This window comes from Tasmannia lanceolata, unplaced genomic scaffold (genome assembly GCF_043159265.1).
Source record: "Tasmannia lanceolata isolate RefF3 unplaced genomic scaffold, GAP_Taslan_0.1 ptg000020l, whole genome shotgun sequence".
In the NCBI taxonomy this organism is placed as follows: Eukaryota; Viridiplantae; Streptophyta; class Magnoliopsida; order Canellales; family Winteraceae; genus Tasmannia; species Tasmannia lanceolata.
This window is the reverse complement of record NW_027518697.1, coordinates 1,997,343-2,020,150: the sequence shown is the minus strand read 5'-3', so window position 1 is coordinate 2,020,150 and position 22,808 is coordinate 1,997,343. Positions and strand designations below refer to the sequence as shown.

Below are 22,808 nucleotides of genomic sequence, written 5' to 3'. Positions count from 1 at the left end.
ACTGACTGAGTAACCATTTTTAATAACAAAGTAACATTTGAAGTTGTCTTCCTACAGAAAGTGACAGTCGGTGGGCCATTTTGTGGATGGACCACAGCTTAAAAGTTGCATAGATTAGATGATTCTGAAAGTCGATTGAGTGACTCAACCTGTTCGTTTTGGATTTTGAGTCAATGATTGATTATTGGACATGAAAACAAACACAATTTTAAGTCCAATAATCAGTTGTTGACTCAAAATCAATTCTTAAAATCCAAAACCATTTTCATTTCGTGCCCTATTCATCTTCCCACGTGATACAGGTAGATTATGGTGATTGAGAGAAATTATTTGTTTTGTTTGGTAGTCCACTTGGTGGATGGAAAATTGCACTTGCTATTTGGTGTATTTTTTCACAACTAAATGTTCTCTCATTTTCAATGCAAACTTATTTTTCTCCTAAAAAAATTAGAATTGTTATCTTCTAGAATCATTTTTGCTATAGATAAAAGAACAGAAAATGATAGATTGTGGGTCCAACCCCCACGCCGCCCTGGTCCAAGCCGTTTCCTTGCATGTCCTGGCACTCCGAGTAATGGTTGTTTTCATGTACATTTGCACGTTGGTTACCACGCAGATGACTCTCCATTAGTTTATGAAATTAAAAACTTAGAACAAGTATATATACTATAATTTTCATATTCAGATGATGTTTGCAAATATTTTAGAGCAAAACGAGTAAAACGACTCTTTCTGTTCGAAGACACAAAAAATAGGAGTCTTCTTGACATGCTTTTTAGGACACAAAGCAGCATTTACAAGAAACAAAAGAGGGAGTGATTAGACAAGCCCACACTTCATAGGGTGTGTCTCTATATTCTAAGTTTTCAAGTGTTGTTTAAAACCAACAGCCACACACGTAAAACATTTTGGATGTGGAAGGATCTGCCTAGATCTCCAAGGAGGGCTATGAGATGTGACTCATTGGGTATTCCTAGTATTCATTTTAGTTGATTCTTTCTAGTTTTCTTTGGGCTTTTATGCTAGACGGCATATAATCCTCTTCTATTTTTCCCTAATATCAATAAAACTTAGGTGCCAGTACGGGTTCCTCCATAAATTTGGGTTAAAAGATACTGTTAAAATCACTGTTTGAAAACTCTCTGCATCAATTAGACCCGCTTGAGTTGACTTCTTTTTACCATAAGTTTTTATTAGAGAATGCATTTTTCCTACCAAGTAAATAAAAACTCATATGAATATCTCGATCGAGATATAATCACGTCGATGAGTACTCAACTGTACTGACTGAATGCTCGGCCATGTCACATTGAACCAACTAATATTTGCTTTGGACACATTTTGGCAGTACTTAGAACATATTGAGTTGGGCTCTGTTTACAACAACTTCTTCTCTTAAAGCTAGAGTTTACAATGCTCTTCAAAATCAGCAAAATGTTATCAAAAGGTCCCCAAATGAAAGGAGCTGTACCTTATTTATAGTGTGCAAGTAGCTTATTTTCCCTCCCATACATTCAAATCGTCACTACATGCCCCTCAATTACACAATTATTACAAATTTACCCTATTACAATTACAACCTACAAAATACATGGACATTTACATCTAATGCCACTTACGCTTATGACAATTATGCCACTCACACAATTCCTACTAGAATACGCCCTTTTATACTTTGGCCGGTACCGGTTCCTCATCAGGTAGGAGTTTCCCATAATACAAAGTGTCTGATAATTACCCAATTTGGCGGAATGATTGGCCAAATAGTTTTTTTTTTTTTTTTTTTTTTGAAGATTAAATTGATTGGCCAAATAGTTGACAATCCTAATAACATGAGTAAAGGAACTATATATCTCAAATATCATCGATGTATTTGCCTAATCTCCACGGACCATCATCACTACCCCTGGCCCGAGAAATGACATTTGAAAATATCAACTTCCAACTCGAGGAGTTCATCCATTTGATCGAGGAAAATACTAATAACCAAGCGAAGAGCACTACCCCAGAAGTTCTTATCATGAGTTTTGGTAATCTACTGCATAATTTGTACCTCAGATGAGACAGGCGAGCATGAAAGCAGATGATATATATGCTGAACATATTACAAGATAGGCATGACCTGTGTATAAAACAACAATGGATCACCACCAGGGTGACTTTGTTTGGGTCATTCTCACCAAAGACATGTTGCCTTTGGAGTACACGAAAGGCTGAGTCCAAGAAAGATCAGACTGTTTGAAATCATTGAGTTCATTAATGATAATGCCTATATAGTGCAGCTACCTCGCTGTATTCACATGTATTCAATGTGAAGCACTTGATACCTTATCATGGTAATTCAAAGATGAGATTTTGAATTTGAAAATAAAAACTTCCCAAACCAAGGGGATAATGCAAAGTAGGCCCTAAAGGATGCATAATATACTGTCACCCCCTGAACCTTACACACGGTCGGGAACGAGACAGTCCCTCTGAATAAGTAATAACCATATATGGTTTTTTTTTTTTTTGAAAGATTAAATTGATTGGCCAAATAGTTGACAATCCTAATAACTTGCCTAATCTACACCAAAATACAAATTGTGTGCTATTGTAGGACCACAACATCCTTAATTTCACAATCAGAAAAACCTATAAAACAAGTGGGATAACTGTAAGATGCTCATGATACATGCCAGATTTTAGTGATTGAGGTTTTTTTTATCAAATGGGCCCCTCCATGAATCGTTTGTGGCCCCAAAATCGCACGGATCATAGCCATTCCATGTATTTCTGCCTGTGAAATAAGGATCTACAAGGTATACATTTGTCTTTCACCCACCACATGCCTACTTGCCCAACACATAAATTGAAATAATACCTCGTGGCCCTCACCGTACACTATATTTTGCCTTCTTTCACATTATTCTCGTTTGGTGGAAACATGTACTCACACTCAATCAACAACAAAGAGAGAAAAGACCCACCTGAGATACACCACGGCAAGCAAAGTAAAAGCTAAAAAATTCGACCACGATTTCTTAACATGCAAAAGATTAAAAAAAAATAGTGTAAGATTTCTCACCATGCACATGCAAGAGAAATAAAATAATTTGAGTACGATTTCTTAAGATGAAGATTCATCTACCAGGGGTCCTTAAATACTGATGCGTTTAAGCCCTTCAATCTAAGTAAGAAGCCTTCACAAATTGAAAGCATTAATATTTCTAACTTCTCATGGCTCTTAGTACTTCCTCTGTTCTTTCTTCCTCCACCCTTCCAGTGGAAACTGGAAAAAATCCGGCTGTTCGCCGCTCAGCAGGATTTCACCCCAGTATCTGGGGCGATCATTTTCTTTCCTACACTGAAGATCCCAAGGTAAAAGAATGGATTCTATTAATATTGTTTGATTTACAAAGAATCAATCTGTACTTATATAGAGCACTTAGGTGATAAACATAGAATCCAATCCATGTAACTATAGGAGACCATCCTAGTAAAAAAAAAACTACCTAGGTTTCCTTGTCTAAGGCCTTGTTTGTTAAAGATTATGACAACCAATTGTGAGTCCAATGATATGTTTTGGCCTCACAATCGGTTGTCATAATCTTAAACGAACAGGCCTTAATTTTCAGTCCAATAATAGGTTTTGAACTCACAATCAGTTGTCATAATCTTAAATGAACAGGCCCTAACTAACTTGCCTAATCTACACCAAGATGATCCAACAGTGTGATCTCAACCCAATCCAACAGTGAGATCTCACATATTCTAACACTTTGCTTATGTCCATATGTTTGTTGATTGCATGAATGCAGAAGCTGGATGCATGGAGTAAAAGGGCTGAAGTGTTAAAGGAAGAAGTGAGGAGAATTTTAATCAATGCCAAGGGATCACTAGAAGAATTGGATTTGCTGGATGCAATCCAACGGCTCGGAGTGAAATATCACTTTGAGAAAGACATTGAAGAGGCATTACACCATCTTTATGTTGCAGAAACTCATGCTTCTACTGATGACTTACATTACGTTTCTCTCCGGTTTCGACTTCTGAGGCAACAAGGGTACAATGTGTCTGCTGGTAAATCCCTTGCCACATCATTTTGGTCACTGTCAAAATATATGGTATACTTTAGTTTCATTGTGACACCCTCAGCCATCTTAGCCATCCTTGAACCCCCTCTTTGAGCCTTTTTTTCTTCGTGCTTTGGAAGACCCTTATACTTTGTTTCTGTTTTGCTTCACACTCTGATGAAACATGAAAATGATCACTTCCACTCCATCGAACTAGTACTTTTCATTACTCTCCAATTTTGTTGATCTAAGAGATATTTTGTGTGGATAATCAATGACATAAATATTGGGTGGTGAAAACAGATGTATTTAGAAAGTTCAAAGACGAGCGGGGCAACTTCAAGGCAAGCTTAAGTACTGATGCGAGGGGTTTGCTAAGCCTGTATGAAGCCGCATTTCTCAGCATACGAGGAGATGATATCTTGGATGAAGCCATAACTTTCACAAAAGAGCAGCTTAAGTCTGCTATGACCCATGACGACGCTCCTCTTGCCAAACAAATAGCTCATGCCTTAGAGGTACCCACGCACAAGCGCATACAACGGCTAGAGAACATTCGCTACCTCACAATCTACCAGGAGGAGAAAGGAAGGAATGATGTGTTGCTTGAGCTTGCCAAGTTGGATTTCAATATCTTACAAGAATTGCATAAGAAAGAACTAAGAGACCTCACAAAGTAAGTTTCCATATTCTAATTACTTGAATAAGGATCCATTAAACTAATGGGATCTAATTGAACCCATTAAAATGGCGACTTGAACTGATCTTTTCAATAACTTGCAGGTGGTGGAAGGACACAGATGTTGCAGGAAAGCTACCTTTCATTAGAGATAGGTTGGTGGAATGCTACTATTGGATCTTGGGTGTGTATTATGAGCCAGAATACTCCCGAGCTAGAATTTTTTCTACCAAAATGACAATGATGGTCTCAGTTATTGATGACATATATGACGTATATGCTACTGAAGATGAGCTCCAACTATTCACTGATGCAATCTATAGGTTTGATCTGTCCACCTCAAAAGATTATCAAATTTTCTATTGAACACTGGTGTGCTATGATAGATGCCACACTATGCATCTGTTGAAATGTGAAGGTCCATATTTAAAAGATCCGAAAGTCTAAGATATGAAAGCTAATTATTTTTCAGGTGGGATCTTGAGGGCCTAGATCTGCTCCCACAGTTCTTGAAAGATTGTTTTCTTGTACTCTATGACACCGTCAAGGAATTAGAAGACGAACTAGAACCGGAAGGAAAATCCTATCGTGGATACTATGTAAAGGATGCGGTGGGACTAACAAAACCCGTCACTAAAATACATTTTGATCCAGAGCCCAGAAGAGTTTGATACACAGATTTCAAAGTTGAAGTTTGATGATGTCTTGATTATGTTCTGTTTTATCTTGCAGATGAAGGTTTTGGCTAGAGATTACTTCGTTGAGCACAAATGGTATAACAGAAATACTGTACCAAGTGTAGAAGAATATCTCCGTGTTTCTTGTATTAGCGTTGCAGTCCATATGGCTAACGTCCATTGTTGTGCTGGGATGGGAGATGTAATGACCAAAGAGGCATTCGAATGGTTGAAGAGCGAACCAAAGGTTGTAATGGATGCATCACTAATTGGCCGACTGCTTGATGACATGCAGTCCACTGAGGTATGCTATTTTTTCTCAAACAAAAAATTTATCTAGGAACGTGGGGCGGGAGGGGCTGCACTTGAATTTTTATTGATGAATAAAAGTACATGAGGAGGGCATACCAATTTAATTTCCTCAAAACCCGAAATAAAAGGAGCATTACTTACAAGAGATACTAGGGATGCCCGAAGAGTCACATCTTAAGGTGCCTCTAGCCCTTCTAGAAGGTCCTGCCAGGGTCAGTATGTATCATTCTCTTTTCCTTTACAGACAAAATTAAGCAAAGATTCAGCAACCTAGTTAGCTTCTTTGAATTGATGCGACACAAAAGATTGAAGCATGACACTTGGCCTTTGGGAAACTTGTTAGCAAATAGTCTCCATGAGAGACTGTATAAATCATATATAGGTCTCATCTATTCCACCTGTTGTAGGGAGCTAGAACCCTTCGACAACAAAATATTTCCATTCATGACTGTAAATTCCTAAAATTCCACCGTTCCATGGCTAACTATTTTTTGTTTTGTATGTTTGAAGTTTGAGCAAAAGAGAGGCCATGTTGCATCGGCTGTTCAGTGTTACATGAATGAGTATGGAGTGACTTACAATGAAGCATGTGAAAAGCTGCATGAAATGGCTGCACTTGCATGGAAAGATGTAAACCAGGCTTGCCTTAAACCAACTGTTTTCCCTCTGCCTGTATTTATGCCTGCAATCAACCTTGCACGAGTGGCTGAAGTCATCTACCTTCGTGGAGATGGGTATACTCATTCAGGAGGAGAGACTAAAGTAAATATCACATTGATGCTTGTCAATCCAATCTCTGTGTGAGAATGGAGTTTCTTTCCTATGTATCTCTTCTGTTCTTTCCCAAGTGTATTTATTCTTTTCTTTCTTAGTAAGTGTATTTGTTCTCATCCTTGTTTGTACTGGGTGGGATTACTATGAGTCGTAAAATGCCCATTTCCATGTCTTTAGTGAGATGTGATTTTTAACTATTATGAAATGAATAAGGTTCTCTGGGTCTTGTTTGGATAAGTTACTTCGAAGCTTTTTTCTTTTTCTTTTTTTCTGCACAACCATGTGATTCTAACAATCATCTTACCGCTGAACTGCAAAATAGATGGTTAAAAAACAAAAGAAAAGATTTTGTTAGAGTAGATTAGATCAAGGTTGCCAGCGCGGGATTCGAAATCGGGATTCGATTCGGGAATCGAAAGCAGGATTCGAAGGTTCCGGGGATGGTTGGGAGCGGGATTCGATTTTTTGCCGGGGATTCGCCAGGGATTCGCCGGAGAGCGATAAAAAATTAATAAACGATAAAATTTAAGGAAAAATACCTGAAAATGAAAATCTAAGCATTCAACTGTACACCATTAAACATAAACATCATTCTCCAAATACTGAAATTATAATAGTTTTTCATTCAGGAGCCCGGAATCCAGGGACCAGGACTCCACCATTAAACAAAAAATTTAGTTTCCAAAAAGCGAAATATCAAAATTATTACAGAATTTCTCAAGTATTTAAAAAAAAAAGAAATAAAGTTAGGCTTTTCTCTTTCCCTTCGAATAAGCATGATCATCTCGTCCTCTTCCTTCTCCTCTTCCTTCTACATTTTCTGTAAAGGAAAAGTTTAAATAAATGAATTAATATTTATAAGACTAATATCTTCACTGGGAAATTGCAAGTGTTAAAGATTTTGTACCTCCCCTTGTACGTTCTCCACGCCCCAGGAAACTAGTAATACGACCTTGAGTGTTGGATGGTCGTCCAATTTCAAGTTCCGAGCTACTGACCACTCTTGGAGTCCCAGATCCTGCAGCTTCGTCATTGTCATCTAAGTCACGAATAGTGAGTGAAGGACTTGAAAGTAATGACTGAGATGACGCACGAAATGTAGAAGGTCTAAGGAAATCATCATCGAGATCCTGCCATCGCATATCCTCCATTCTGATAGAGGATTCATCCATAAGTGGGAGCTCTGGGTTGATGTCCCATTTTCTATTTGGTCATTCTTTGTATGCAGCCGCATTAAATCTAAATAATAGATTCGAAATTAAATAAATAATCTGACATAAATAATAATATAAAATTATTGCATGCAAAAACGAAACAAACTTTAAACCTGGATAGGAGTCGAAGATTTGAGTGAATGTACACAAGAGTATCAGCACGATGTGAATTTAAGCGATTACGCTTTACATTGTGAATGAAGCTATACGTGCTCCATACTCTCTCTGCAGAAGATGTGCTGATAGGCTGTGAGAGAATTTTGATGGCCACTAACTGTAACTCTGGTACATGACTTCCATGAAAGTTCCACCATTTGGTCACACACACATTGGGATCTTTCGCATCATCCCTGGCAAATTTACTGGAAAACCTTCCAAACCTTCCTATAAAATCATATAACTGACGTCTAATCATACAACTCATCTCATCATCAGGGGAGAGATCCCTAATGGCTTCATATACAGCATCCATGATTTCAGGGTCTTTATCTGAAAATAAAATTGAATAATCGATCAGTCGATAACATAAATGAAGATAAATACAATTACATTATGAAAATTCACAATAAGAGAAACAATTACATACCTGGGGTGACTCGTTTACCACCGCCTGGTGCTGGAATATTGAGATATGCAGGGTCATAATATTTTGGACTGAGTACATGAGCCAAGGCATGCATTCGAACATTCATCTTCCCCCATCGTCCCACCACAATACCATGAATATGATTGTACATGTCAGGCACATCTTTCAAGTTATCTTTTATTTGTCCTAACATATTGTCCATGCCTTCGTACACTTCTGATATCAAACAGCCTTCCTGGTCAGTGAACTTAATCATTTTATAGACGGGCTTCGTAATTAATAATGCCAATTTTATGTTCGTCCAAAATTCATCAGAGACTACACAAGTAGTTGTCATCTCGCCCCTCTCTATCATCACTTTGTCGGTGCAAGCATTCAACCAATCTTTCCAAGCATCTGTTAATACTGTCATCTGCAACGCCTCCCTTACATCAAGAAGTCTCTTAAGTGTAGTATAATGAGTTGCAAATCTAGTCTTCGCAACTTTCAGCAACTCAAACTTCGAATTGCTTCTAAATATAGCAAGAGCCTGCGAATGATTGGTAATATATTTGACGACATCCTTGCAGGAACGGTAAGTCTCTCCAATCCAACCTAGGTGTTTATGCTTGGTCAAGTCTTTGAATATCATATTTAATGTGTGAACCACACAAGGAGACCAAAATATGTGGGGATAAACTTTATTAACCTCTGTCCCAACAAGCTTGCAATTGGCTGCATTATCTGTCAGCACTTGCACAAATGGCTGCACTTGCATGGAAAGATGTAAACCAGGCTTGCCTTAAACCAACTGTTTTCCCTCTGCCTGTATTTATGCCTGTAATCAACCTTACACGAGTGGCTGAAGTCATCTACCTTCGTGGAGATGGGTATACTCATTCAGGAGGAGAGACTAAAGAAAATATCACATTGATGCTTGTCAATCCAATCTCTGTGTGAGAATGGAGTTTCTTTCCTAAGTGTATCTCTTCTGTTCTTTCCCAAGTGTATTTCTTCTTTTCTTTCTTAATAAGTGTATTTGTTCTCATCCTTGTTTTTACTGGGTGGGATTACTATGAGTCGTAAAATGCCCATTACCATGTCTTTAGTGAGATGTGATTTTTAACTATTATGAAATGAATAAGGTTCTCTGGGTCTTGTTTGTATAAGTGACTTCGAAGCTTTTTTCTTTTCTTTTTTTTCTGCACAACCATGTGATTCTAACAATCATCTTACCGCTGAACTGCAAAATAGATGGTTAAAAAACAAAAGAAAATAAATAATCTGACCACATTAAAAGTTCTTGTTAGAGTAGATTAGATCATGACCGTTGACTGTAAGGGAATCTTGGTAGTAACACGGATTAGGCTTGTCTTCCCCAAATCTCATCATTATCCCTTACCATTTTTATCTGTAATTGGTTTATATAAGCACCTGTTATTTTTAATGGAAATCAACTAATCTTAGTGGAAATCTCTTAATTTCACAACTTTTACTAAAACTCGTAGGAAAATGCACAAGGTGTGCCTCACCATGGATATGTCATGGAGAAGAAACTGTCCAAGGCGATCCAGAACATAGCTAGCAAAACATGATTCTGCAGAGAAATGCGATGGAAAATTTTTGGGTTTAATATGGTATTGGTTAAAAAAGCCATAGTAAAAAATGGTCAAATAAACAGGAACAATAAAAATACATTTAATACATCTAAAATTTTGTCATTTACAAAATATAGTGGGGTGAAGCTGGAAAGTTAGCCAAAGAACTGCATTTAATACATTTTGAACGTTTTCCGTAAAAGACAGTTTTTTTTTTTGCTGTAAAAGTTTTAACCGGAGTATCAAACGTCGAACCTAAAAAAAGCCTGTTTAAAACAGTGTTTCGCTAACTACGATTCTAACTAGTGGATTAGGTGATTAGAATCATCGTATGTTTTCTATTGTATATATCCGACGATTAGAATCATCATATATTTTCTATTTTAGAGATATCTCATGGACATGTCAAATCTAATCCTTGTAAATCTCAGTCCAACTTCATATATATTGAATATACATGTTGGACTGATCCATCAATCAGCCATACTTGCTAAAACATCTTTATGGTAATGATATTGGTCATCCAGATCATGTTTATCTTTCCATTCTGCGCTTTGTAGACTTGAAAAGGCATGGGCTTGGTTTTCATGATTCAACATATACCTCCTGGTTATTGGATTTTGGTGTTGTAAGGTGGATTCACGCATGTCTGTCTTCACTCACAAAGACAAGATTCTTGTTCTACTTCTCCACATCAATGAATTCCTTACCATAAATGACAAAAAAATCCTACCCACCTTCATTATCGTCATCAATAAGGAATTTTGAATGAAGGACTTGGGGACCCTTCATGACTTTCAAACAATGAGGTTTATTTCTCTCCCAATCAAAGTATCCCAAAGATCTCTTTGTCAAGGTAGATAACATGGACGCGATTTCTTGTGCCGCTTATGCGGGGACCCTCGGGTGTCAACTCGCCATGCTTCCTATCAAATATCTGGAACTGCGGTTGGGGTATGGCATCCCTAAAGCTGGGCAATGGGATCCGGTTATTGAACGGATTGAACGGAAGCTTGCGTCCTGGAAAAAGAGGTACTTGTCATTTGGGGGTCGTATTACCCTAATCAAAGCCGCCCTCGCAAATCTGCCGGTACATTTTACGTCGGTATTCAAGATTCCGGCGTCGGTTGCTTCTTGTATTGAAAAAATTCAGAGGGATTTCCTTTGGGAAGGTAAAGAAAGGGGGAAAAGGCTCAAGCACCTTATTGCGTGGAAAACGGTGTGTCGTTCCAAAAGAGACGGGGGTTTGGGCATTGGCAAAATTCGCCTCCGGAACAAAGCCCTTTTGAGTAAGTGGTATTGGCGGTTCAGTACGGAAAAGGATGCTTTATGGCATAATGTTGTGGGCCAAAAATATGGCAGCGGATGGGGCGACTGGACCAATCTCTCTCTCTCTCTCTCTCTCTCTCTCTCTCTCTCTCTCTCTCTCATTCTTTTTCTTTCTATCAAAAATTTTTATGGGAAATTTTGTGTTATTAACCTTTTACGAGGTGACCATCATTATGTGCATTGACCGGATGGTCGAGTTGATTTATATATGCGCCTTCACTGCAATACTTCATATGTAAATGAGTATTAGTTTTTTCTATACATTATAATAATTCTCAGTGCTGGAGATCTTACCATTAAAAGAGTTTAAAAGAAAAATTATGAAGAGGTATTATTTCATGAATGGAGATCTTTCCTATAATGGGACTTCTCAGTTTATATATATCAGTTGGGGCCCATCTAATAGACGGTTTGGATCATCCTATGCTGCAGGCCATACTGTACATTTTAATAAAGTTAGGAGTGAGATCATCAAAATACGGTAGTGGAAATATCATTTCCCAATAACTTTTAAACATGTTTCCCACAATTTCTTATGATTCAGTTTCTTTTTTAGTCAACCCCGTGCAACGCACGGGTTTAAAACTAGTATATATAAGTAAAGCTGAATGTGGTAAAAAGAGGCTTTGCCATGTGTCCCCTCCTCTTTGCAAAAGTCGGAATTCTAAAAAAACATTTCAAACGTCTTTTGCAAAAAACAGATCATACAATATTTATGTGGCCTACCATACAAAATCTCTTCAACTCCACGCTTCCTCTAATTTTTCCTATTTGCATTTATATTTGGATTTTAGAAAAAATCTCACCATATCCTATTTTTTAGCAAAATTGTTTCTATTGTCAATATCCTACGTATATTAGCAAAATTATTTCTATTTGTTGGAGAAAAAGACAACCCTCCATAAACGTAAAACTCTTTCAAAACTTGATATATTTGGATTTTAGAAATATATATATATATATATATATATATATATATATATATATATATATATTTATATTCATAGGACTCTTTTCTTTCTAAAATATATGCTAAAATATCTATCTATTCATATAATCTAATCTAATCTATCTATCTATCTATCTATCTTTTTATATAAGTTCCCCTCTATACACACATCTTCTGCGTAAAGCCACTTTTAAGGGGTGTTATTTAGAATTTCAGGTATACAACCAACCTCTATGTATATACTGTCCGAATAATATACACTCAATTTCTGTGTGTGTAAGGATTTGTAATTAATATTCTAAAAAAAGCCACGATGTTTCACTCTCAACAATTGGTATCCCCTTCTACTCTCTCTCTCTTTCAAAAACCGATGATGTTTATCTCCACCACGTGCCCACTTCCTATAATTAAGGGATTAAAATAATATCTCTCCACAGATTAAATCTCCTAAAATAGTAAAATACGCTTCTTACTTTGGATTTGAAAAAAAAGGCTAAAATCAAGGAATGGAAATATCGCCTAAAATTAAGGGTCTATACACAGAAACCTGGAAAACGTGGTTGCGCCACGTGGTACCCCTTCTCCACAAACGTAAAACTCTTTCATAACTTGATATATTTGGATTTTAGAAAAAATCTCACCATATCCTATTTTTTAGCAAAATTGTTTCTATTGTCAATATCCTACGTATATTAGCAAAATTATTTCTATTTGTTGGAGAAAAAGACAACCCTCCTCCATAAACGTAAAACTCTTTCATAACTTGATATATTTGGATTTTAGAAATATATATATATATATATATATATATATATGACTCTTTTCTTTCTAAAATATATGCTTAAATATCTATCTATTCATATAATCTAATCTAATCTATCTATCTATCTATCTATCTATCTATATAAGTCCCCCTCTATACACACATCTTCTGCGTAAAGCCTCTTTTAAGAGGTGTTATTTAGAATTTCAGGTATACACGCAACCTCTATGTATATACGGTCCGAATAATAGACACTCAATTTCTGTATGTGTAAGGATTTGTAATTAATATTCTAAAAAGAGCCACGATGTTTCTCTCTCAACGGTTGGTATCCCCTTTTACTCTCTCTTTCAAAAACCGATGATGTTTATCTCCACCACGTGGTTGTGCCACGTGTCCACTTCCTATAATTAAGGGATTTACCCCTTAGTATAATCTTCTCGCATTCCTTCACGCTAATGTTTCCACTTCCTATAATTAAGGGATTTGCCCCTTCTTTTAAGCTTCCAAGATTGTTGTGTCCATTGACAGGGTCTATTACTTAGATTTTTTGAACCTTCACTTTACATTGTTGCCTCTATTTGTGAATAGGCAATGTGTTTTAGTTTTCTTTAGATTCATGGTTTTCTCTGATCTGCATTATTTTTTCATTTTATTTTGAGTGTTGTTTGCATATGATATAACTCATGCCACAATTTTTATTATGTATTAAATCAGTACCATTGTTATTTGAAATGCGATTTCTTTTTGATATATCTGACACGTAGAATTTTTATTTTGCAGATGATAGAATGCTGAGATTGTATTTTCTTTTCATTTTTCTTGATTAATGATTTTATACTAAGTGTTTATGTAACAATGGAATGTTCTAGATCATATCTCTCAACATCTCTATAATTGATTATTCCCTTTTATTTTTCTAAGGTTTCTGGTTCTACCTTCTTTGCTCTGAGACTTTGAGTATGTTGTTTACAGGGTGTGACCCTTTCAGAATTACTCTAAAGGAAAATAGAAGGTTGTGTTATCTAAGGGTAAGGCGTTCTCTTTCAGGTATGTTTTCTTTTTTTCTTCCTATATGCTCTCCTTTAATGGGTTTCATTTTCTTTTTTCCTTCCTATATGCTCTGCTTTAATGGGTTTGATTGAAAGGGTTCTCTTTCAAGTTCGTTTTCTTTTTCTTTTTTCCTTCCTATATGCTCTGCTTTAATAGGTTTGGTTGAAATTTGCTGCAGAATTCTTGATGAGGGTGTTCTTGGCAGGTGGTGACGATGGGATAAATCAAATTACATTAGGGATCAATATTTCATTGTAATTTTATTTCTACTCTGTAAGTTTCTTTATTGACTTGCTCTGATTTTTTCCCTTTGAATACCCAACTGCTACAAGAAATGGAACATTTTGGTACTTCTAATTGTTGTAATTTTTGTGACAATTAATAAGACAATGGAGTTATGTATTTACTCCATTTTAATTAAAATTATACAAACAGTCCTTTTGCTTATTTTAGAAAATTACTAATTTTTCGTGATTTTCTATTTGAATTTGCTAAAGAACTCTTGACATATATTATTTTTATTCTTGTGAGTTGTTATGTGGATTCTGCAATCTTTTTTTTCACAACTACCAGTTTGTTACAACACTTTTGAGAATCAGCGTTGTATGAGAATGTATTTTGGGAGTTGTTATGTGCCTCGATTAGAGGATCAATATAAGAACGTTTTTATCATACTAAATGAAATATTAAAACCTTATTTATAACTTTTTTCTACAGAGATAACAACATTAGTAAGTGTGGACCCCGATCCGAGAGGACGAGTGCGGCGAGGGACGCGAGATCCCTCCTGCAATCCTCTAAGATCTCCACAATGGAAGAGAGCTCTGCCAAGGAACTCTCGAAACGGATGCCACCCTCACAGCATAGCATGAGTGGCGATATAAAAAGAAAGAGATATATCATGATCCGGAGCCAGGGCTCGAAACCAAGATATATCCGAAAATAACTCAGAGTCGCCATCCATGGACGCGCCATGGAACCAGAACAAATGCTCTGTTTACAATGGATAACCAGAGATACAAAAGGTCCGTGCCTGATGACGAATGGAGAAGGTCCGAAGAGCGCCCCCAATTCGCCCGAGTGCGAACACTTGGTCTCTTATGCCATTTTCATTAACTCCAAAGAAGTTTGGGTAAAAATCATGTGAAATGGGAATAATCCTCAGGAGTCGTCTACCTAAGCATGCATTTCCTGGGGATAAAGAATATAAACACACATAAAATAAAATGAAAGATGCGCCACCTAAGCATAGCTAGGTTATGAGTGACATGCCTAAAGGGTGTCTAAGTTCTGGTGGACGAACACATGCAAGCTATAGCTAAATGTATAAGATCAGTACAAGAAAGTAAGAAAACACATCAAAAGAAATACAATAACTACACAACAAATCCTAAGACTCTAAACGAATTAGCCCGAGTCTTCGGATGGTCTGGTATTCATCCAAAGAAGCCTACGTATCCCCGCCTCCACGAGAATCAAGGCAACGTAGTTCTTCGCGCCTATTCTAAGCTAGGATGCCTAAGACACCTAGACCTCTATCCTAGACTCGATCTAAAAGACCGGACCAATTATTAAAGTTTATTGCACGATTATTTAAATTCCAGTGAATTGCGGATTTTAAGACACCCTATATGCCCTAACTAAATGCAGATTAGCCCTAGGCTAATGCAGGTGGTTCCTACAACCTATGTGTAACTAGGCTGTGCGTCCTAAGGAAAACAATGGGATCACTAACGCATCTTAGACCTAGTCATCAGTCGGCGATGTGAATCGCCAACTGACCGGACGGAGGCGCTCCTAGCTAGGACAAACTCCTAACTCTAACACAGACATACAACAAGCACACAACAAAAGACAAACTCCTAACTCTAAAACAACACAAACAAGCACACAACAAATAAAAGACAAACTCCTAACTCTAAAACTCTCTATCTAGGACAAACTCCTAACTCTAGAGGAAGATCTTGTTGAAAACAAGGTTTTGAAGAAAAATGGTTAAAACATTTATTACAAAGTTTGGCTGGACTTGGGATATAAATCCCAAGCTGCACTACGTACCTCGGAAGAGGATCAAGCCAACGTAGTTCGAAAATCGAACTCGCCTAATACGCTTCTAAAAGAAACACTTTAGATTTTTAAAGGTTTTTTTTATGTTTTTCAAATGTTTTTGATATTTTTAAAGTTTTCAAATGTTTTTGAGTTTTAAATTTCTAATGTTTTTGGATTTTAAAGCTTTTCCAATGCTCTAAACCTTTAAATGCTTTCAATCTTAAAGGGGACACGCAAGTAATACCATAAACTAAGGCAAAGCCTTAAAGCAAAAAGGGAAAACCCCAAACAAGCAACAAAGGTCTCAAAGAGACGATCCACAACAAGAAAGATAGCTCTCCAAGAAGAGAGAAAACGATCCAAGATCCCAAGCAAGCAAAGCTCTAATAAGACTGAGTTAGTCTCTAATCAAAATGAAATAACAACAACTCTAAAGGAGAAACTCCGAACTAAAAACACTAAAGATGGGAGAACAAATGAGTCAGAGACTCTCTAATAACACTACCGAGTCAAAGACTCACTCTAAAAGAGGAGGCCACTCTATCATGAGGCTAGGTAAGCCTCCTAAAGGGGAAACTCTCTACATGAGACAAGGCTTGTCTCCGAGACACAAATGACGTAAAAGGGAAAAAAAGAGACCCTGTGCATATTTGGCAAAGGTAAAACACCCAGCCGGGCCGGACAGCTACCTAGCCCTAGGGTGCAACAAATGTGCAACCCAATACCCATAAGGGTAGGGGTATGCTGCCAAGCCGAGTAGGGTGTTCTCCCAAAACCAAACGACGCACAAAGAGGAGGTTTAGCAAGAGAATGAGACTGGGCAAGTCTCCTATATACAAAGAAGGGGTATGCTACTCGGACTGAGCAAGTCCCCTAAGGAAGGGCTTGGGCTAGCGCCTTCATCGCCCTCGCAATGAGAGGGGATTCTAGTATCTAAAGAAAATTAACAGAAATCTATAAGACTGTGTTAGTCTATCAAAGAGAGAAGAAAAGGCTACCAGATAATCTCAAATTTTCAATCAATTATTATAAAAACAAAACAAATATCCGCAAAGTATGATTTACAACTAAAGAGTGCACAATCTGTAAGAATATCAACCATAAAATGGTAAACAACATTAATTAGTCCAGACCAGCCGCTAGATAGCCTAATAAAGCAAGAAACAACATTAAACACTTCTATGCCCAGCCACAAGTACCACTGCCCCAATATGGGGGTGAAATCAGATGATGCTAAAGTAATCATCTGATATCACAAATACACAGGATAAAATTTCTAAGCCCGCCTTGAGATCAGACAGTACTCATGTCGATAATATCGAATAGAGTAGTCATCTGATCTCCTTCTTTCCTAAAACAATTTATTTAAATAAAAGACAAGTTTATGAACCTCAAGAGAGTCTCACCTGAGCAGTCCATTTATTATCATCTTCAAAACCTAACTCAAAGATTAGTACAAGAGAAGAATAAATAAAAAAAATATCAAAAGATTATGATAATTCCAATTTATTAAAAATTTCAGTGCATACATGGGACATCAACTTGTGCAGATCCAAGTGTGAAGCGGTGAGCCATAAAACATAAAGACGGGCTCCAAATAACCTTATCATTGCCCAGAGAAGGGTTCTAACTAGTTAAATACTCTGAGAGAAGGAAATCCCTTAACCTGCGAGAACTCTAAGGCAGGAAGGGAAGAGGTTGGCTCAAGAAACGTTCCATCGTTGCCAAACCCGACAAAGTGTTCTCAAGACATGATGGAACATCGAAACTCGAAGAGGATCCCAAAGAACGCATGAAGAACAATCCCGAAAAGAAAGGAAACCCCTCAAACCTTGTGAAAACCCTAAGATGGGAAAATGATAAGAAGGGCAAGGGGTTTGATTTTCATTTTCCAAAGATTGAGTTGGTATCTCTGCAAATTCTAAGTAGAATGAGCCCTGATGTCATCAGCAGATCAAGCTATACAATGCTCTCTAATGACAAATTTTCTAAGGTAAGAAATCAGTTTTAACAATAACATCTACCCTTAGATACAATCAGATCGTAAAAACGATATATATGATCAAATTCTCGAATTAACAGAAGCCCCAAAATCTTATTTATTAAAAGAAATGAAATCGACCTGTCAGTGCAAAATGATATAAAATGATGAATCTGCTCTTTGTAGATAACATTTGAATTGGGAAAAGTAAGCTAAGGAAATGATGTCTCTACATCTATGTTTTCAAACCTGCACCACCAACACAACTTATCTTTTACCATGGAGACAGTCATCCGTGGCCATTGTAGCTCCCAAATGGGCTGAGAGAGATTACACAAGGGAAGACACAGAGAGTTGGTGCAACTTATCAAACATAGATGTATTGATACCAATCCTCGATGAAATGGTTTTAGTGAGGGGGATCTCAATTCAAAATTGGGAATTGAGAATTTGAATCGATCGCAGGATCTACCCTCCCAGACGATCTACGCTCCCAGACTTCTGTGGTCGGATAGCCAATGAATTGGTAAAAGTAAAACAATCTCACCAACTAGCAGGGAACATGTGTTACACCAATTAACAAAATTCAAGTATTGATCATGAGTTAAGGAGAAGGAAAGAGAATTACCAAAGCTTTTCGGCATCGAAGAGATTGAGACTTTCGGTCAATTGCAGAGGGTCAGTCAGATTTGTTGACGGCAAAGATGGACGGTGATTGAGTTCGCCGGAATTGCGAAAATAGAAGTGACTGGACTCCGGGGAAGGCAGAGATGATGGTGCCGGTTGTTCTGTGGTAGCCGGATTCCGAGGGCTCGCCGGATTTGTGTCCTGAGATGGCGATGGCCGGATCGAAGTTCTCCTCCGTCACAGATCTGGGCAAGAGTGAGATCACCTCCAAGCTTCTTTGGACTCCCAAACAAACCCTCTTCAAGTGATTTGATGGAGATGGGTTTTAATGGGGGAGGCGATAGAGGTGGGATTCGGCCGTGGGTTGCAGAGGATGAGGATGGTGGCGGTTGTGGAGTGAAATGGCAGAGGAGATGGAGGTGGGTTTGGGTTTCAAAGGCACAGGGGATTAGAAATTAGATGAGAAATTAGAGGTGGCTGTGGAATGGGGTTGCCGGATTCCGACGGGGTGTGGTCGGAGAAGAAGAGATAGGGTGGAAGAGAGTAAGGTAGAAGAGGGTTTGAGTGTAGCAGGTGAGGGTAGAGGTTGCAGATGGAGGTCAGAAATGGTGGCGGTGGCTGAGATGAGGATCGATTGAAGGTGGGAAATCGTGGTCGGAGGTGGTTGGCCGGTGATGGGAGGTGGGAGATGATCGAATTTAATGGGGATGTGAAGAAGGAAGTGGTGATGTAAGGAGATGGGGTTGAAACAGTGGTGAGGGTCGGTGGCCGGAGAAGATGCCGGAGGAGATGAAGTTGGGGGAAGGGGTTCCGATGGCTTCGCCGGAGGAAATGGTTAGGGTCAAGGAGATGGTGGTCATGAGGGGAGGTAGGAGGTGGAGAGAGTGATGGTGATGGTGGAGGATGGTGGGCGGTGGTGGAGATAGGCGATGGCTGCAAATCCCTCTCCTCCTCTCCCTCTCTCTGCAGCTGCTCCTCTTCGACGAAAAATCTCCCTCTCCCTTTTTTTTGCAGAAAAAATGAGGCGCCTCCTTCCCCCCCTCCTCAAACCCTAATTCGTTTGGGTTTAAAAGGAGATGGGAATGATAAATTCGCACCCCCCTCCTTTCCTAAGACAGCCCCTTCAAGTGTATTTTACACTTTTCCTACCCTACAGGGGGGTGCCTCGCGCAATAGCGAGGGCAAAGGAAAAGAAATGATATTTTAGCACCCCCCCTCTCTTTTCTGAACAGCCCTCTCAAATGTATATTTTAAGATTTATTATATTGGCAGGGGGGTCCCAAGCAGAAAACCGGGGGATTAGGGTACGGTCAAAATGGGGTGTCTACAGTAAGTTACATTTCTTCTTTTCTAATAACAATGTGGATGTGCTTTTCTTTTTTTAAATGTTACATTTCTTCTTCTTTTTCTTAATCACAATAAGATTATTTTATTATTATCCCCTTTACATGTGGGACATTAATCCCTCTTTAATGTCCCACATGTAGTGCTTTTTTTCTTGTGAATTGTTATGTGGATTCTGCCTCTAACTCTATAAATTCTAGGAGATTATTTAAAAAAAATTCATAGATAATTTCAAAACCATTTGCATAAAGGAATCTGCATATATGCAAATATCTTTTAGATGTATTCAAAGAGGCATTTTGTCTCCTAATCTAATTCTAATGGTAATTGTATTTGTATAATACAAATAAGTGATTAATCCTAAAAGAAAGGGCTAACACACAATTACTGTTTTCAACGATGTTTGTGTAATATACATGATTACAAACCCAGTACTATGCGGCATATACTTACTCTATATATATTGACATTAACTATCACTCCATGGAAAGGTTTTCTCTCAGTACATTACATTTTTATGTACATGGAGCTGATTAGATAGTTGGCCTCTTCACATAAGGTCTTTCAAAGATGTTTTGTGTCATTCTAGCATGATCATATTAAAGTATCAAGTCCAAGTCTTGTAGAAAATCATAAAATGTTGTTGCCTGTGTATTTAGTATAAGGGAAATGATATATTCACTTCCTTTTTTTACCTGGCCATCCTGTGTGTTATAATATGTGAGTTCTTGGTGTTGGATTAGGTTGAGATCTCACCATTGGATCATTGTGGTGGTAGATAATGCAAGTAGATTAGCAGAGGTAATCTAGAGTGATTAGAAAATTAGGTAATCTCACCGTTGGATTAGGTTGAGAACTTACCATCGGATCGTTGTGGTGGTAGATAAGGCAAGTAGATTAGAAGAGATAACCTAGACTTATTAGGAAATTAGGTTAGATTAGAAAGATTCTAGCAATTTAGCAGTGCTTTTCATCTGAAGATTTGGGGAAATGGGTGTTCATTTCCAATTGTTAGGCCTTAGATAATTGTATTTGGAGGTCTTGGCATTATGTTTTTAGGGTCTCTAAAGTTAGGTGCTTTTTTCTGATTTTATTTTGGATTCATCATCTGTTTGGCGAAATTTTATGAATTCCTTTGTTATAATGCTTAAATTTGTTATGTATTTCAATTATTATTATTTGTTTGTTTAAGATATATGTTTGCTTTTCTAGATGGATTTCTTATAGCCTTTTCTATTGAAACTTTCTCTATATTTTCCTTATGAATGTTTCTTCTTGTCTTTTTCTTTTTTTTTAAATGTTATAAAGCTTTCTTTTTTTAGGCTGCCCCGTGCATCGCACGGGTCTGCAACTGTAGACACCCCATTTTGACCGGACCCCGGTTCGCTATGTTTGTGCGAAGCCTCGTCAAATCCGTGAGCTGAGGTCCCAAATTGAACCCTAGGGTAGCTTAAGGTCTCCCTTAAGTCTCCGTAAAATTTCGTCGAGATCCGAGCGCGTTTGCTCAGTGAACGAGCCAGGGCAGTGTGCGTAGTACGAATCCAAAAGGGGGTGATTTATCCTGCAGGGGGCCAACCCAAGCAATAATAGGACAAATTGACGAGCGCGCCAATCAATTTTTGTGCGCCCATAAATTTTCGGAGTGCCAATATTGGCAGCCATCAGGTGAATATATAAAAAAAATTCAATAAAAAAAAAGAGGAGGATTCTTCGTTTTTCAGAAGAGACGGAAAGAGGAGAAAGCAGAGAGAGGGAGAGAAGAGAGGAGGAGATTTCAAAGGGAAATCTCAGATCTGGATCTGAGATTTTCAGAAATTAAGGAGGGAGGAGGAGAAAGCAGAGAGATAGAGAGAGAGAGAGAGAGAGAGATGGTGGAAAGCTTTGCCCATCCCCATCTTCTACGATGTCTCGCCGGAGATCCGACCTCCCCATCTTGGCCGTCCTCTTACATCACCTCTATCTTCCCCATTACGACTCTGCAAATCCATCTCCGGCCACCACCTCCATTAAATCCGACCCCGAGCACCATCGGCCCAATCACCCAGCTTCGGCCAAGACCCATTCTTCGACCAAATCCCTTGTAAATCCAACCCCTATTCCTTGCCGGAATCCACCACCTCCAGCCACCTCCTAAGTTCTTCCATCTTCATTTCTTCCATCTCAACCCTTCTCAGATTACCACCACCACCACCACCAACACCATCTCTCATCTCCACCCTAAACCTATTTTCTTGACCCCCCATCTCCGACCGAATCCCACCCCCAGCCTTCATCCCCATCTTAATCACCTCCATCTCCTCTGCCATTTCTTTCACCATCAAACCCACTTGGATGCTCCCCCATTTGCAGCCATTAAAACACACCGCCATCTCCTCCACCGTTTTCCACCACCCTCAAACCCATTTCCATTTCACCATCTTCCAAACCCAAATCCGACCCCTCACCTCCGATTGCTACCTCCGACCCTACCCTAGCCACTATCTCCTTGAATCCCTTTCTTTAAACCCTCAGCCACCATTTACCACCACCAAAACCGTCTCTTAAACCCCATTTTCGTTGAATAAAATCAGAGGAGGGGGTTTTCTCATTTGGGGCAAAAGATGGTGCAGAGGGGGGGGCAGCAAGCCTGAGCTCTATTGGCAAAGATCAGCATCGCTAGCAACCCTCTTTGAGCTCTAATCATAATCTGTTCGGATCAGAGCCTCAGCAACAATCCAGGTTTTCATTAACATGTTTTGATAAGAAATGTGGTTTTTTCTGTGTGTATACAACTTGTTACGATAGTATGAATTAGAAATCACATCTTGTTATGATACATGAGAGTTTTGAATTGTTATTT

The 22,808-nt window shown here is 38.3% G+C and overlaps 1 protein-coding gene and 1 long non-coding RNA gene across 2 annotated transcripts; one reads left to right on the top strand and one right to left on the bottom strand.

Annotated features, from left to right (window-relative positions):
• The first annotated feature begins 3,158 nt into the window (after positions 1–3,158).
• On the top strand, positions 3,159–6,734 carry LOC143854940 ((-)-germacrene D synthase-like). The gene is made up of 7 exons (XM_077365083.1): positions 3,159–3,360; positions 3,801–4,062; positions 4,359–4,731; positions 4,839–5,057; positions 5,207–5,345; positions 5,467–5,715; positions 6,234–6,734. Exons 1-7 carry the CDS (start codon positions 3,220–3,222, stop codon positions 6,525–6,527), a joined length of 1,677 nt encoding a protein of 558 aa, XP_077221198.1. The 5' UTR covers positions 3,159–3,219; the 3' UTR covers positions 6,528–6,734.
• Positions 6,735–7,080: 346 nt separating this feature from the next.
• LOC143855184 (uncharacterized) lies at positions 7,081–7,964 on the bottom strand. Its single transcript, XR_013237720.1, has 3 exons — positions 7,825–7,964; positions 7,405–7,736; positions 7,081–7,317 (listed from the first exon to the last, which is right to left on the bottom strand). It is a non-coding gene; the product is annotated as an uncharacterized LOC143855184 (long non-coding RNA).
• Between the last annotated feature and the right edge of the window lie 14,844 nt (positions 7,965–22,808).

Excerpts from the sequence above, each read along its gene's own strand:
- LOC143854940 (XM_077365083.1), top strand. The coding sequence starts at position 3,220 with ATGGCTCTTAGTACTTCCTCTGTTCTTTCTTCCTCCACCCTTCCAGTG. Across the intron at positions 4,732-4,838 it reads GAACTAAGAGACCTCACAAA|GTGGTGGAAGGACACAGATG; the intron begins GTAAGTTTCCAT and ends AATAACTTGCAG. Across the intron at positions 5,346-5,466 it reads GATACTATGTAAAGGATGCG|ATGAAGGTTTTGGCTAGAGA; the intron begins GTGGGACTAACA and ends TTTATCTTGCAG.